Genomic DNA, 14,207 nt, shown 5'->3' with positions numbered 1-14,207 from the left:
TGGAATGGCTATTGACGGTCAGTACTGTTACACCAAGGAGACTCATTGGATCCAGTGTTAAAGCCTAAAATCCCAGTAGTAACTAAACACATACTAAAGAAAACTCTTTAATTTCTAGACATGTAGTCTGTTCAACGGTCTTTAGACAACTTCTGTGCTTTCTGAGAGTAAAAAATAAAGGCTTTGTCATACAGCTCTCCTTTTCCCTACTTTCCTATTCTTCACATGAAACTCATGATTCCACTTACCAGGAAGAAGCAGGCAAAAACCTGTCAACCAACTTTTCATACCTAAGAGAAGGTTTTGTTCCCTTTACACCATTCTTTTGCCTCTTCATGCCTGAAAACATGGAGCACATGGCTTCTGCTTTTCCCTGATTCTGCCTTTCCTACAGAAAGAAGACAAATTGAGGAGATGAAAAAAGAGATGATAAAGGAGAGAAGGAAGGAAGGAAGGAAAGATCCTCCCTCAGGTACTGAGAAAGGGAAGTAACCTGGGCCCAGGCTTGAAAATGGGGTGAAAGTAACTTACAGGACTTACCGGTACGGCTGGAGTCCTGAGGGGGGGCGTGACCTCATCTGGAAGGGGCGTGGCCTCAAGATTTAAAGGCCCTGGGGAACCAGCTGTGGCTGGGAGACACAAGGCCTTTAAATCAACCAGGGGCTCCCAGCTGCAGAGGTGGCTGGGAGCGCCCTGGGGCTCTGGTCGCCAGGGGCAACCCCAACATTTGCATGGCTGGGGCAGGGATTTAAAGGGCCCAGAGCTCTTGCCGCTGAGGGAAGCCCGGAGCTCTTTAAATTCTGGCCGCAGCCCAGCCGCCAGAGCCCGCGGCCAGGATTTAAAGGGCTCAGGGCTGCCTGCAGCTATGGGCAGCCCAGAGCCCTTTCAATCCCTGCCGTGAAAGTCGATGCGGTCCAGCACGGCATACTGGCTCTTGCCGGTACGCCGGACCAGACCGGACTGGCTTACTTTCACCTCTGACTGTATGTATGTGTATGAATGTGTCACAAACAATGCAGCTGCAGCCTGCCACCGACCAGCAGCGACCCCAGCAACCGGCCCCTGTGGGCTGCTACCTGCAGAGAGCCAGCAGGTGCCACTGGGCTGGGTCTGCCAAGGAGTAAGTAACCAAGGCAAAAACCACAGCCAGGGAGCCAGGGGTGGCGGGGAGGGGAAGTCGGGTGAATGAAGGACAACTGGAATAGCCTTCATGAATTATACAAGATATTTAGAGAGAGGTTTTTTTGGTCAATTTCAGCCTCTGCACTCTGCAGGCAGGACAAAACAAAAAGAGATCTGAGATTGCACCCGATGTACTAAGGACATTTCAGGTGTTTAAATCAATAAAGAGGGTGGATTGGAATGAAAACTACTGTTTCTTTCAAAGGAGGCATAATAATTTCCTTGAATATTCAGTTTTCCCCTCCAATCCCTTTGTGGTTTTGTCTATGGGGGCTATTTGCTTTCCCTGTGAATCTTTAGTTGCTTTAGCAAAATTGCTTTGCCCAAAATAAACCCTAATCATCATAACACATCTTTCCACCATGTTCTCCATGTTTTTTGTTTTAAACAGTAACATTTCAAAGAGGATCTGCAAGCAGTTTGGACATCACAACCATGATCCTCTGCTGGGGAGGGAATGGGATAGATTTGAACTCGGAAATGGTTCCTGATTTTGTTTGTGTTTAGGAGATCCCCTCATCCCGGGGGCAGAAAAGAACTGCCCCTGCCACGGTCACACACACCCAACAACTGGGAGTGACACTAACAAGGATGCCAGAAATGGCTCCTAACTCTGGGCACTGAACTGCACAGGGAACAGCTGAGTTTAAACTGTTCTTTTGCAGGCAGCAGCAGCAGGCATCTTAGCCGGTGTCCAGGCTGCAAGCTAGAGCCTAGAGGAGAACCCCTGTTTGGGGGGAGAGGGGGAGGAATGTAGAGCCGTGTCTGCAGCCTGGCTGGGGGAGGGGGAGGGAGGAGCTGAGAAACCAATGTGACAGTGAGTTTTCCCCTTCCACCTGCTTTTCTTAGCTCTGGATTTAAGCTGTGCAGCCAAAAGCTTCTATTTGTTGTGTATATTAGTATTGGAAAGATCCCCTCACCCCGGGGGCAGAAAAGGACTGCCCCTGCCATGGTCAAACACACCCCTTCCCTCCAGCTACTGTAAGTGAAATTAACAAGGATGCCAGAAACCTAATCCTGGGGGCTGAACCACAGGGAACAGCTGAGTTTAAACTATTCTTACGCAGGGAGCAGGCTTCTCTCTCCATCCCTCCCTCAGTCTCCTTTTCTTACCGGTCCTCCGCACCGGCCCATACCAGCGTACTTTCACCTCTGCCTCCCTCTACTCCTTCCTTCGCTTCCTGCACCTTCTTGCTGATGTTTATACTTCAGGCTGATGGGCAGCAATTCCCATGCAGAGATGTAAAAGGCTTTCTACCAGACTACTTCATATGGAATCTGCAACCATGATATAATTTATTACTAGTTTTCTACTTCTGATCTTGACCATAGCTGTCACATCTGCAGAGTCAATATCTGCCTCCTTGTTTCTGGGTAGGGAGTATGGTGTTGATTTGACCTATGAAGTCCTAAATCTCCTGGGATCTGCCTATGAGAGAAACTTCCTGCCCCTCCATGCAAGACAGCACAAGCATTTGAAGTAGACCACCTCAGTTTAAGAGTGTATGTGGCTGCTGTCAGGATGTTATCTCTAAAGGGGCTCCTCAACTTTGATTTGCTCTTGTTACTTTAATATGATGTTTCTGTGGGGCCAGTGGGTGGTGATAACTTGATTTGGCCACACATCCCCTGGTTTGCCCTCAGTCCTCTGCATGGAGCTCCTGACACCTAAAGAAGCATCCAGGGAAAGGAGGTAACTCTACCATGGAGGATAAGATGCATGTGCAACTTTTAGGGGACAATTAGATCCTTATTTATTAGGTAATCAGTAACAAATAGTACAATTATCCTGTTTGTTCAGTTTCTGCCAATTGCTACTTTCGGTGTTAAGGTTTTTCTCGATAATTTTTAAATGATTTTAACACTTCTGCGAAGTGCTGGATTGACAGCACTAAAAACTAAAGTCTTTTTGACAGAATGTGAACAGTGGTGTGTTGCCACACCATCCTTACAGTTATATAGCTTTTTTTTTAAGTAAATATCTCTAAGTCTGCATCTATACCAGGAAAACAAGGACATGTTGTTTTCTATTGGTGGTAACTCTACTGTTGGTAGCACTGGTAGAGACTATATGGTGCAGACAGGGATCAGGTGTTTCCCACCATGTCATCTTTCCCTGCTCTGAATAAAAACACCTAATACCTGTTAAGATTACTATTTCCACCACTGGAGTTGAACTGGTAGTGAATTATGGGTCGAAATTTCCTACTGTAGATCAGGCCAGAGAGGATAAAATGATTTAAGTGTCCATGCCCATTCAGTTCATGGCACCTCTGCTGAGACTACCAACAAGTGCCAGTTAATATTTTTTCTGACATGGATGTCTGTCACTAAGAACTACATTTTTATTACTAATGTTGATTTCAATGTTGTAGCTGTGTTGGGCCCAGGATATTAGAGACACAAAATAGGTGAGGTAATGTCTTTTATTGGACCAATTTCTGTTGGTCAGGGAGACAAACTTTTGAGTTTACATAGAGCTGGTAGAGGTACTCAGAGTGTCACAGCTAAATACAAGGTAGAACAGCAGATTGTTAAGGAGTTAATATGGGTATCAAAACCATTCCAGGTGAAGTGGGCAATTAATCCTCTGCACTCCTAAGACAAAAGAAGGTTAGTGGGTTACAGATTCTTGTAATGAGCCATAAATCCAGTGTTTGAATCCATGATTTTTTATATCTAGCAAAGGTACCAAACTTAGTTCCCAGGCCTGACTTTTGGATGTATTCTGCCGGTTTCCTTTGAGAACAAGGACTGAGAGGTCAGAGATAGTGATAATTTTGTGAAGTGAGTTTGCACAAAGGTGATGGTAGGTAGTTATTTTTTAATCATTTTTCTGTATGAGTTCACCCACATAACTGTAGTTGGGGCATTTGCACACTGAATGTACACTACATGTGATAAGAATGTGTAGGACTCATCAATTTCAACAGGTGTGTTGTGGGTGCATTGATCATCATTGTAGTGGAGATATGTCTGCAGGTTTTGCATCTGTACAGCAAGGTCTGGTGCTGCTTTGAGTTGGTTTGCCCTTGTCTGTTAGGATCTTGCTTCTGATTATGAGGTTGTTTTTTGAAGGCCAAAATAGGGATTTGGGAAACCCATCAAGTATGAGTGGTAAGTGTTTAACTATACTCTGTATGATAGACTCATAATTCCATTGTCTATCCCATGAATCGTCCAATCTCTGTTTTGGACTAAAATTCCATTTGCTAAAATAGTTAGAGATTAGATTCCTCCTTTTTGCATCAACAGTTGTTTGCAGTTGCAATAAATGTTGCTTGAATGTCTAAATACATGAATTGCTGGCATGAAAAGAGGCTAGGTTGAAATTGTCAAAATTGGGTACTAAAATTTGACAATGGATCTTATACTAGTTCAGTGAGTCTCAGACTTGTATTGGTGACCCCTTTCACAGAGAGAGCCTTTGAGTGCAAACCTCCCACCGCCTTATGAATTAAAAACACTTTAATATATATTTAACAACATTATAAGTGCTGGAGGCGAAGTGGGGTTTGAGAAGGAAGCGACCCCATACATAATAACCTCATGACCCCCTGAGGGGTTCCGACCCCCCCACCCCCGGTTTGAGAACCCCTGCACTAGTTGATGTTAAGAAATCTAACCCTGGTATCAGGGGGTTATGTTAGTTTGAACAGTTGCATATAAAATGGCCCATGTTAAAATTTGAAATTGGTGTATTTTTTTGTATTTTGCTTTAGTAGTGTATTTGGTTTTCTTACTTATCTTCGCATAAAATAGTCCATCTACTGAGTTGTCATGTTAATCTCTGCTCTAGAAGGTGAAGATAAAAATGATGAAGAGAATGAAGCTGCAGAAGGAAGTCAGGAAGAAGAAGGTGACAAATCAAATAAATCTGGCTCAGAGGATGAGGTGAGCTACTCTAGAACAGCAAATATGATTTGCAAATAAGCACAGTGGGGGGGAAACAGGAATTTGATTGTTTCAGGGAAGTATGTTTTACAGGGGATATAGTGACCACATCCTTCTTTCCCCCTTCAATTTATCCATAAAACCAGACCCCTATCCACATACTAATTTGGATGTTTTCTCGATTTATATTAATTTGAATATTTATTTTACTATTTCAGGCATTAGAATTGTATAGGCTTGTAAAATCTGTGGTTACAGCTTCCCCTGCTACATACAACAGAAAGCAGCTTTGTAAATGTGTTCGGAAGCAGCCTGCTATGTATTGGAAAAGGAACTCCTTCCTCTGAGTTTGGCTGAAATAATACTACTTTTTAAAACTTCTCACTTTCTGTAGAATTTGGTAGTGTTGACAGGGTTTGTGCCAGGGAGATTGAAAGAAGAGGAGTTAGCCACTCTTTAGCAGTTTTGAAAGCGTTGGATACTTTGGCAAGTAGCAAATCTCTTAATGCCTTGTTTTGGAAGACTTCAAAAATATTTCAGATTTTCTTATATTTCTACATATCTTATCCAGTTATTACCAGGATATGCAAATGTTTTTATAATTACGACTAGCTGTTAATATCTCACTCACGGATTTCTCAAACTGATGATTGTCATTGCTAAGACAGTGCTATAGCTCAGGAACTTTAAATTAAAATGACAGGCTTGCCATTGGGTGTTGCTGGGAAGTAGGGTTGCAATACATTGGCCCATATAGGAGTTTCCTCTTGGGAGGACTTCTGATATGGTAATTACCTGTTTTCAAATGAGGAAGCACTAAGTTGATATCTGTTTTGGCCAGTCCCGTGCTGCTTACTTTGTCTCCCTGAGTAATGCAGCTGTGGAGTACCTAAAACCTCTAAAGTAAGAAATGATGAGTAGAATGAGTGCAGACTGGGGGGAAAAGACGTTACTGAATTCATGACCCTGCAACTGAAGTTGTTTGTTTAGATACTACTGAGTAAATTAAGCAAGAAAAGTAAGACGCTTTTAAGGATAAAACTTCAGTTTATACTCATCTTTTATATTCTGTTTATAGGACAGGAAATAAAGATTATTGAAGGCTGAGGAAAGGGACTTTAACATTGTGCATTTTGTAACACTTGCCAAGTGTTGCAGTATTTTATCCATAGACAATGTGATTGGGATAAGGAAAATACCTCTCATTATTGCCATAATTAAATTTAGATTGCCGTTTTAAGTTAAACCGAAATCTTCTATTCCAGATGAAAGAAGCTGACGAAAGCATAGGGTGTGGAGATGGTCCAATGAAATCAGTACGCAAAAGAAGAGTACGAAAGGACTGAGTTATTTCCAACTAGTATTTTTAGTTCCTGATTATAGAAACTTAGCATGCCATTTTGGTGTGCCTGACAGCATGCAGGTTACTGAGACTTTATAAAAAGAAAGAAAAAAAAAAACTGGACTTAGCCTCCTGCTTCCATCTCCAGCCTCCTTGATCTTCCCCAACTTAGCATTTTTCCTCAACAAAAGAAGGATAAAAAGTAATCTGTGAAAAGTTAAATGGTGGTTTTAATTTAGATTAAAAATAAAATGGCAATTTTATCTGATTTAAGATTGATATTCTTAGAAATTAGTTAATATTGATTGATGGTCATTTTGGCTCTAAATGTTTTTTAAAACATGAATAGTAAATGTGATGATAGTATTTTGCAGCTCTAGCACAAATCAGCTGCTTCCACTTCACCTGAAGTGGACTGTAGCATCTCTAGTAGTTCACAGCCCTAAAGAAATGGCCAGTCCATTTTTTTTCTGTGCAGAGCTAAATACAATAGTTGTTTTTGTATGATAAATACAGTGCTAGCAACGCATTTTATTGTAAATGATCTACCTTTTATAATATGTTTGTGGTCACATGTTCACTTTAGGCATTTGTTACAGTAATTTATTTGACAAGGTATTCATAGGAACACTGGTTAATAGATAGCATAGCATGTTTTACATCTGAATGCAGAGACTTCCCATCTACTTGAAGTAAAATGGTGTACAGGTAACTTTTTTCAAACTTTTATAGTTCTCATGTTCCAAGCCAGAATGGCCTAATCCCGGTTGACAAAATATTTAAGTGTACATTGCCTCTTGAAAATAAAATATTTAATATAATCTCTTATGTTTATCATGAAATTTATTAGTCTCACCGATTAGAATTTTGAGAGGTTGAGTTTTTATTATAGTCAAAAAACACCTTTAATTACACTAGGATCTAAAACAGCATACTGCAAGAGAAAGAAGCAAAACACCTATCTTATACTTAAATTAATTGAGCTGTAGTTGTAATTGTACATACCACAAAGGTCTTTAAAAGCAGGGTTTTCTTAAATTATTGAACTTTGTCATTTGCTAAAGAGAATTTATGCTAGAATTGGGTCATGGGATCTTGGCATTCTAGACTGTGTTTGACAGAACTCCTAGAATTTTTGACTGTAAAGCAGTGCACCAGGCATGCTGTCATACATTACCACCCTTTCACTATTCCAGCAGTTCATCTTTCCTGGTTTAAAAAACAACAAACAACTATTCACTTTGCGTCCAAACCCGAATCGATGTCACTCTAGCTCTTTTTTATAGCAAAGCCCTTCACAGGACTTAAGATTTTAAACCAAGATTCTCATTTTCTGTGTGGTGTTTATTCCTCAAACTACTTCCTTCAAAACATTGTGGATTTCTAAAGAGGTTTTAAGCAGCAGCTTTTTCTCTTCCTTCCCTGTCCTCCTTTCTTCTATTACTCCCCCATCCACAGAAATGGAAAACAGCCAGGGGAAGCAGAAAGATAGTAATTATCCCCATTGCTTGACCCTCCTGTCCACAAGGCATTTGTCTGGGGCAAAGGTGAAGTTTCTGGTTTGTGTGCAGCCAGATCCACACTGAATTAGCTCAGCAGGGGAAATTCTCATCCATGTTGAGCAGAGAGCAAGTAAGCCTACCTCACTAAGACTGGGAGCCAACAGGAGGGAAGAGGTGATAAGTCTTGATAGCCTCTTCCTGAGTATGGGATCCCCATTCCCACAGCTTGCAGATCTGTCCAACGCCTGAAACACTGTGGAAGGCCAGGTTCTCCATGGCAACTGAGGCTCTGGAGAGGAAGGGGGGGACCTTTTCCCCCCTCCAGTGCAGAGACTTCAGACCCCCTTACCTCCAATTTTTATTCCTTTTGAGGTAACCAGTGTTCCAAGGCCTGATCCAAGAGATTAAATAAAAGAGATGTAGCTGTTTCAAAGTCGAAAAAGCAGGGTTAGGCTTCTCTGGAAAAGCCACCTACCCCTGAGCAACACAAGTTACAGCAACCTAAGCACTGGGGTGGATAGTGCTATGTCAATGGGAGAGCTTCTCCCACCAGCATAGCTACTGCTTAGATGGGAGAGCGCTCTCCTGTTGGCATAGAGCATCTTCACCAGATGCACTACTGTGGCACAACTGCCTCGCTGTAGCAGTTCGAGTGTACACTAGCCCTGAGCTGACTTGTGTAGTATTCAAGTCTATAGCTTAAGAACCTAGATAGAGGGTATGCAAACCTCCAGAAAGATACTTTTAAATAAAGTGCAATGTTTCTGAATTAAAAGGTGCGTTTAAGGGCTTTTAGTATCTTCAGTTTTGATTAGGTTCTCTATCAGTGTGGTTTAGATACCCAAATCATTGGGCCCATGATAACTTATGGTTAAACATTTACCAATTGACAGATGTTTAGGGTTTGATTCCATTGCAGTTAGTGGAATAGATTGGGCCTTTTTAGTACCCACTATGTAATGTTTAGAACACAGAATAATTAGTGTACAAGATCATACAGCAGTGCAAAGAAGAGGTTTACAGAAGAGGTTTCTTCCGGTGCACATGCAGCTTATTCAGGTTAATTACTTTGAAACAAAGTTAAGTGAAAGTGAATGAATTTTCTATTGCTGACTAATTTCACTGGATAGCTATGCGTAAAATTTAATTTTAGTACCCAGAAACAACCAGTGTCAGGGCCCTAGATGGTGATAACTTACTGAAATATTATACTGTGTGGTTAGCAAATGCTAATCATGCCTACTGTTTAAGTAATTTTTATATAGAACTTTTTCACATTAGTTTAAAACCGCCTTAACTCAACATTTACATCCGTAAAACATTCCAACCCTATATACTGTCCATTCTATGACAAACCAACTGAGACAAGTCAAAAGCTTTTATTAAATGTAAAATCAGTAATACAACACAATTTTAAAACATTCATAAGTTAAAAGGCCACAATAGTGGAAAGCAAAATGTTTACAGTTGAAATGACTATATACATATGGCTAAAATACCACTATCTAATCTTACATTAATACACAACATGATTAAGATTACTCTTTGATTTTAGGAAAGTGGCTCAACTCTAACAAGTGCACCAGCTGACAATGGTGGATCTTTCCTATTATGTAAAGGGGGTGTAATGCTATCCCTTGCTTCGTAGAACAGTAACGGAGAAAGGAGCAGAAGTGCATATATATTTTTGAAGACATGTTATGGGTACTGTTTTATACCCAAACACCACTTACCTAAGTAATTATGCAGAAGATTAATCCTATTTGCTACCAGTACTTGAGTACACGCAGAGTGTTTAATGAGCACAAAGGGGACAGATAAACCCCAAGGAAATTTAAAATTACTGTTAGTGGCTGGATCTTTTAAACTCCTATGTTGGCCAGGCAGTTGGCTTAAAGCCCTAGCCAGGTTAGGTCCCATTCTCTACACATTTAATTTTGTTGCAACTTGGGCCCTGACTCAATATCTAACTTAAACTTCACCTCTCAGCATCCCACTTGGTGCCATCTAAAACTTTGCAGGTATACTTTTTTTTTTAAACAGTGGGAGGGAGGGACCAAGGCCCCACTGCCTGAACAGTCTCAATCTTTCATGGATGTGCTCTTGTGTCACCACTCTGCTGTTGCTGAGCTCTAGCTACTTTAGTTGCCCAAGGAAGCTCAGTATGACATTGGTTTAACTCTTCACGGTTACATCCACTCACCCAAACATAATTCTCATGTTTTTATTTTACAGAATCCATCACAGTAGTGATGAAATGCAGCCTTGACAATAACACATTTTACTTTACCTCTTAACATGGGAAAAGTGATTTCCATTATTGAAAAGATGTTTTAACTAACATTCATAAAGCCACAGCAAATCAGCTAGCTTGATACAAAGACATTTGGGAGGGATGTGTAAGTTTCAATACTGAAATGAAATCTTACCAACTTTTACCTTTTTCACTATTAATACTGATGTACACTAGAAATATTTGTTAAAACTTTGCTGACCTTTACTACAGCCCAATCCTAGTAACAGCAGCCCATTTAACACATCTACACTAGAAAACTGAACAGTTGCTGAGGGTCGCCTAAATTAGTCCCCTTGAAACTGTGCTGAAACAGCATTTCAAATACTAATGTAGCCAGAATATCCCATCCCAGAAACACTAACTACCAATTTCTGCCCCTTCCTGATAGCATGGAAGTGTATTAGTGCAAAAACTGGAAGTTGCTACCTCTGGCAACAGAAATCAGTACAAGGCAGCCATTTGGGCACCAAATGATGTTTGAAACAGTAGGCTAGCTTCTGGCACCTACACATGGCTCCAGTGGCACAGAAACTAGGGCCTGGTCTACACTACAAAGATTTGTGAATATAGCCATGTCCATGATAAGATGAGTGGTTCTCAACATGGTGTAAAACCACCTCCTTGAATGACATTAGCTAACAGAAAAACTACCAGCAGTTAGGGAAAAGGAACTGGTTTGAAGTGTGAAAAAAATCACACGCTGTAAACAGTAACATCCCAGTAATTGAGCACTCCTCGCAGTCTTTTACAAACAGGTTATCTTCAGTTTGTCAAGAACAAGCAAGCCATTAGAACCCTGCAGAGAATAGTCACATCTCTACTAGTTCATGAAAATCCTTAACCCGTTCCAATAATTTATTTTTTTAAATGTTCGTTTTTCATCTGCAAAGGTAATGAGTGTTCTAGACAGATACCTAAAATTATTTTTTGAGCTGAAGAAAAGGTGGTGCAAAGTAAGTTTAAGTGTTCATTTAAAATAAGATTAACACCATTTTACACCGCATTGTATTATTCTGCTACAAGACACTATCCTAAAATCTTCAAAGTAGTTGACAATCAGATGTTTGCTTAACCTGACAAACTGAATCCAGTTTGGACAAGACGTGCCATTGTTGATTTTTGAAACATATGCAAGTCTAGTTAAAGTCTCTACATTACATTTGCACATTGCTCAAAGGCTAACAATACACAAACTCATGGCTTCAGTTGTTTGATAATGTTTTTAACTCTGTCTATAATAGCCATTAATCTTCAGATATCCAGGGAAGCCACAAACTAAGGTATTTTAACTCATGTAGCCTATGCCAATGAAAACAGAAAAAGCAGCAATACAATGGCATAATCTGGAAATCAATCCCTTACTTTCGTTTGCTTTTTGTGTCAGTTGTCTGAAAAACACTAGATGCAGACATAAGATTTTCTATATATTGTCCGAGAACTTGATTTTCTGATTTGAGTTTCAGGTTTTCTTCCTTAACAGCATCTACTCGTGCTGACAGATCTATAAAAAAAAAAAATTGTCTTTAATGTAGGAGGCGCTTAAGCCATGTGATGCACCCAAATCAAGTTTTTACATAGGGTAAAACTGCAATACATATGAAACACCACAGTAGCATAAGTGTCATCCAACAGTCTTTTGCCAAATCAAGTTATTTGCAACATGATAGTGTTATCATATGGCAAACTTGTTATCCAACTATCTCATTCTATTAATTATCCTTCACTTTTCTGTTTCTGGTCTCTAAGATTTCAATTGTAGATTTATTTTGTGACATTCACCTAATTTTTCAGGTGCTAACATGCTTATCTACTGCTGACTAAGCAGCCACAGAAATTTGCAGAACTTCAAGCATTAATAAACTTATCCACAAGCATATTTTGTCTATGGCTAAAAGAAATGTTACTGAAACTGGTCCACTTTGACTTTTGAGAGCATATCAAAAGGCTTGGACACTACGTCATACAAATAAACAGAAAAATATGTTGTTTGATGCCAATGAAGTATCTGTCCATCATGTATATGTATCTTACTCTGCATTGGGCAGTAAACATTCCCTTGGATAAAGATCAGGGGCAGCAGTACATAGACTGCCCTTTTGATCAGTGGATTAAGCGTTACTATAGAATATAAGGAGTCTCCCTACAAATAGCTGCATGCTGTTCAACATTGTAACATTCTAGGATGGCAAACTGCTAACCTTCCAGTGTATGCTGCAGTTCCAAAACTTGATTAATAAGACGTGTTTTTTCTTCCAGTTCCACTTGATTTTCAGCCTCAATAGCTGCAATAAACCACAAACTTTAGTGCAGTATTTCTGGCAAAATTAGCTATTACACTAAAGAATATTAGTTAAGAAGAATAAAGGCCTTCTACCATCCATGTCAGCATTCATCATTGTGGAATGGGAACTTTCCACTCCTGGATTCAGGACTTCTGGGAGAAGTTCTGCTTAAAGAGAAAAAAAAAAAAGTCAAAAGAAGAACTAGCCACTACTATAACGTAGGTGTAATCATCTTTAGAGGTGAATTTTACAGGAGCTACGACGGTGAGTCAAGTATTGCCCAGTCCCTATTTACACACAGACCAAAGAGAACAGGGAGAGGCTTTCAAACCGATTCCTAGTCCCAGTCCGCAAGCCATGTAGTCTGTCACCACACACGGGGAGTAAGTGACTAGCACTACAGCTGCCGTCAATCCGGCCTGGGTCAGTTCACAGAACAGGCAGCTGGGCGCCTCTCCCATGCACGGAGCAGCTCAATACCGTACTGGGGACTGCTGTGTCCTGCTTTCAGCCCCGGCACGGGCCCTTCCAGCCAGGTTCGCTATGTGGACAGCCCGCGCTGCACAGGGCTGAGCGGCTCTGCCCCAGCGCAGCTGGCGGGACGGGCGGAGCGGCGTCCGGGTGCTGAGCAGAAGAGCCCCCCGCCTCGCCGGCCCGGCCTGCCGCCTAGCCTATCGTCGGCCCCGCCCGGCCGCAGCGACCAACGCCGCTGGCCCCGCCGCCGGCCGGGCTCAGCCGAGCCGAATCTCGCTTAAAGGGCGCTGGCCGGGCGCGCTCGGCTGGGAGCCCCAAACGGGGCGGCCCCTCCCCACTCACCTCGGAGTCGCGCCGCTGCTCGACAGGCTGCGGTCCCCGGCGCCCAGACCCAACTCACTGCGGCTCCGCCTCCTCTCCCCAGCGCGCCTGCGCAGCCTCCTTGCCCAGGGCCGGTGCGCGCACACCGCGCCTCGCTTACCCAACAAACAGAGCGGAGACTCTCGAGGAGGCGGGGCGGAAGGACTCAGTCGGCTCCAGGAGGCGGGGCGTTCCACAGGGACAGCAAATAAGCAAAGGGGGCTAACATCTGTGCTGACGTCACTCTGGAGCTTTGCTTAATTGGATAAACTGCCCCATAGTGGGCGGGGCCTGTGAGACCAAAAGGAGGCTTGGGGAAGAAGATTGTGCATAGGCGTGCTAAAGCCCAGAGGGCCGCGGGGGCTTTGGGTGGGGTTGTGCGTGCATTGTGCTAGGTGCGGCGTTGCCCTGGCAGCCCGCACAGCGGCTAGAGCCGTGTGCCAGCGCTGCCCGCGTGCGCTGTTTTCTAACCTGTCTCCTGAAGCATGACGCGAGGCGCCAACTCATGAATTTGTCCTTGTTTACAATGGCCCCATCTCCTGTGACTGTCCCTGGGGCTGAAACCAGCTCGGGGGCTGCCCTGTCCCGACAGCCCATCGGCATGGGGGGCGGCCAAGCTGCCCTTGCTGAAGTTATCATCGCCCTCGGATGTCCAGGGGCTGAAGCCAGCCCCCAGGCAAAACGGCTGCCAAGTGGTTGAGGGGCTGCGGGGAGCGGAAGAGCCTGTGTGAAATCAGGATGGGGAGCAGAAGGCAGGTTTAGTGGTTTCGAGGGGCATGCAGTAGGGAGCCGAGGAGGTACAGAGGATAGTGTGGGGGTAGGCCGTGGAGGGAATCAGAGGTCAGCTTGCGTCAGCCTGTGGGTGGGGAAGCACG

General features: G+C 42.7%; 2 protein-coding genes across 2 annotated transcripts in view; one reads left to right on the top strand and one right to left on the bottom strand.

Annotated features, from left to right (window-relative positions):
- The window catches only part of CLGN (calmegin), a 68,473-nt gene extending 61,234 nt beyond the window's left edge, over window positions 1–7,239 (top strand). The window contains 2 exon segments of the mRNA XM_050946458.1: window positions 4,982–5,076; window positions 6,342–7,239. Of these exon segments, the coding sequence (XP_050802415.1) occupies window positions 4,982–5,076; window positions 6,342–6,422 (176 nt within the window). The 3' untranslated portion in view covers window positions 6,423–7,239.
- A 2,045-nt stretch (window positions 7,240–9,284) lies between these two features.
- SCOC (short coiled-coil protein) lies at window positions 9,285–13,424 on the bottom strand. The gene is made up of 4 exons (XM_050946736.1): window positions 13,315–13,424; window positions 12,591–12,662; window positions 12,415–12,498; window positions 9,285–11,717 (listed from the first exon to the last, which is right to left on the bottom strand). The coding sequence occupies exons 2-4, from the start codon at window positions 12,610–12,612 to the stop codon at window positions 11,575–11,577; spliced, it is 249 nt and encodes an 82-aa protein (XP_050802693.1). The 5' UTR covers window positions 12,613–12,662; window positions 13,315–13,424; the 3' UTR covers window positions 9,285–11,574.
- Window positions 13,425–14,207: the final 783 nt, after the last annotated feature.

Source organism: Gopherus flavomarginatus, chromosome 3, assembly GCF_025201925.1.
Source record: "Gopherus flavomarginatus isolate rGopFla2 chromosome 3, rGopFla2.mat.asm, whole genome shotgun sequence".
NCBI classification, from domain to species: domain Eukaryota; kingdom Metazoa; phylum Chordata; order Testudines; family Testudinidae; genus Gopherus; species Gopherus flavomarginatus.
The sequence above is the reverse complement of the archived record's forward strand: the minus strand, read 5'-3'. Positions and strand labels throughout refer to the sequence as shown.

Excerpts from the sequence above, each read along its gene's own strand:
- SCOC (XM_050946736.1), bottom strand. The coding sequence starts at position 12,612 with ATGATGAATGCTGACATGGATG. Across the intron at positions 12,499-12,590 it reads GATGAATGCTGACATGGATG|CTATTGAGGCTGAAAATCAA; the intron begins GTAGAAGGCCTT and ends GGTTTATTGCAG. Across the intron at positions 11,718-12,414 it reads ACTGCAGCATACACTGGAAG|ATCTGTCAGCACGAGTAGAT; the intron begins GTTAGCAGTTTG and ends TTTTTTTTATAG.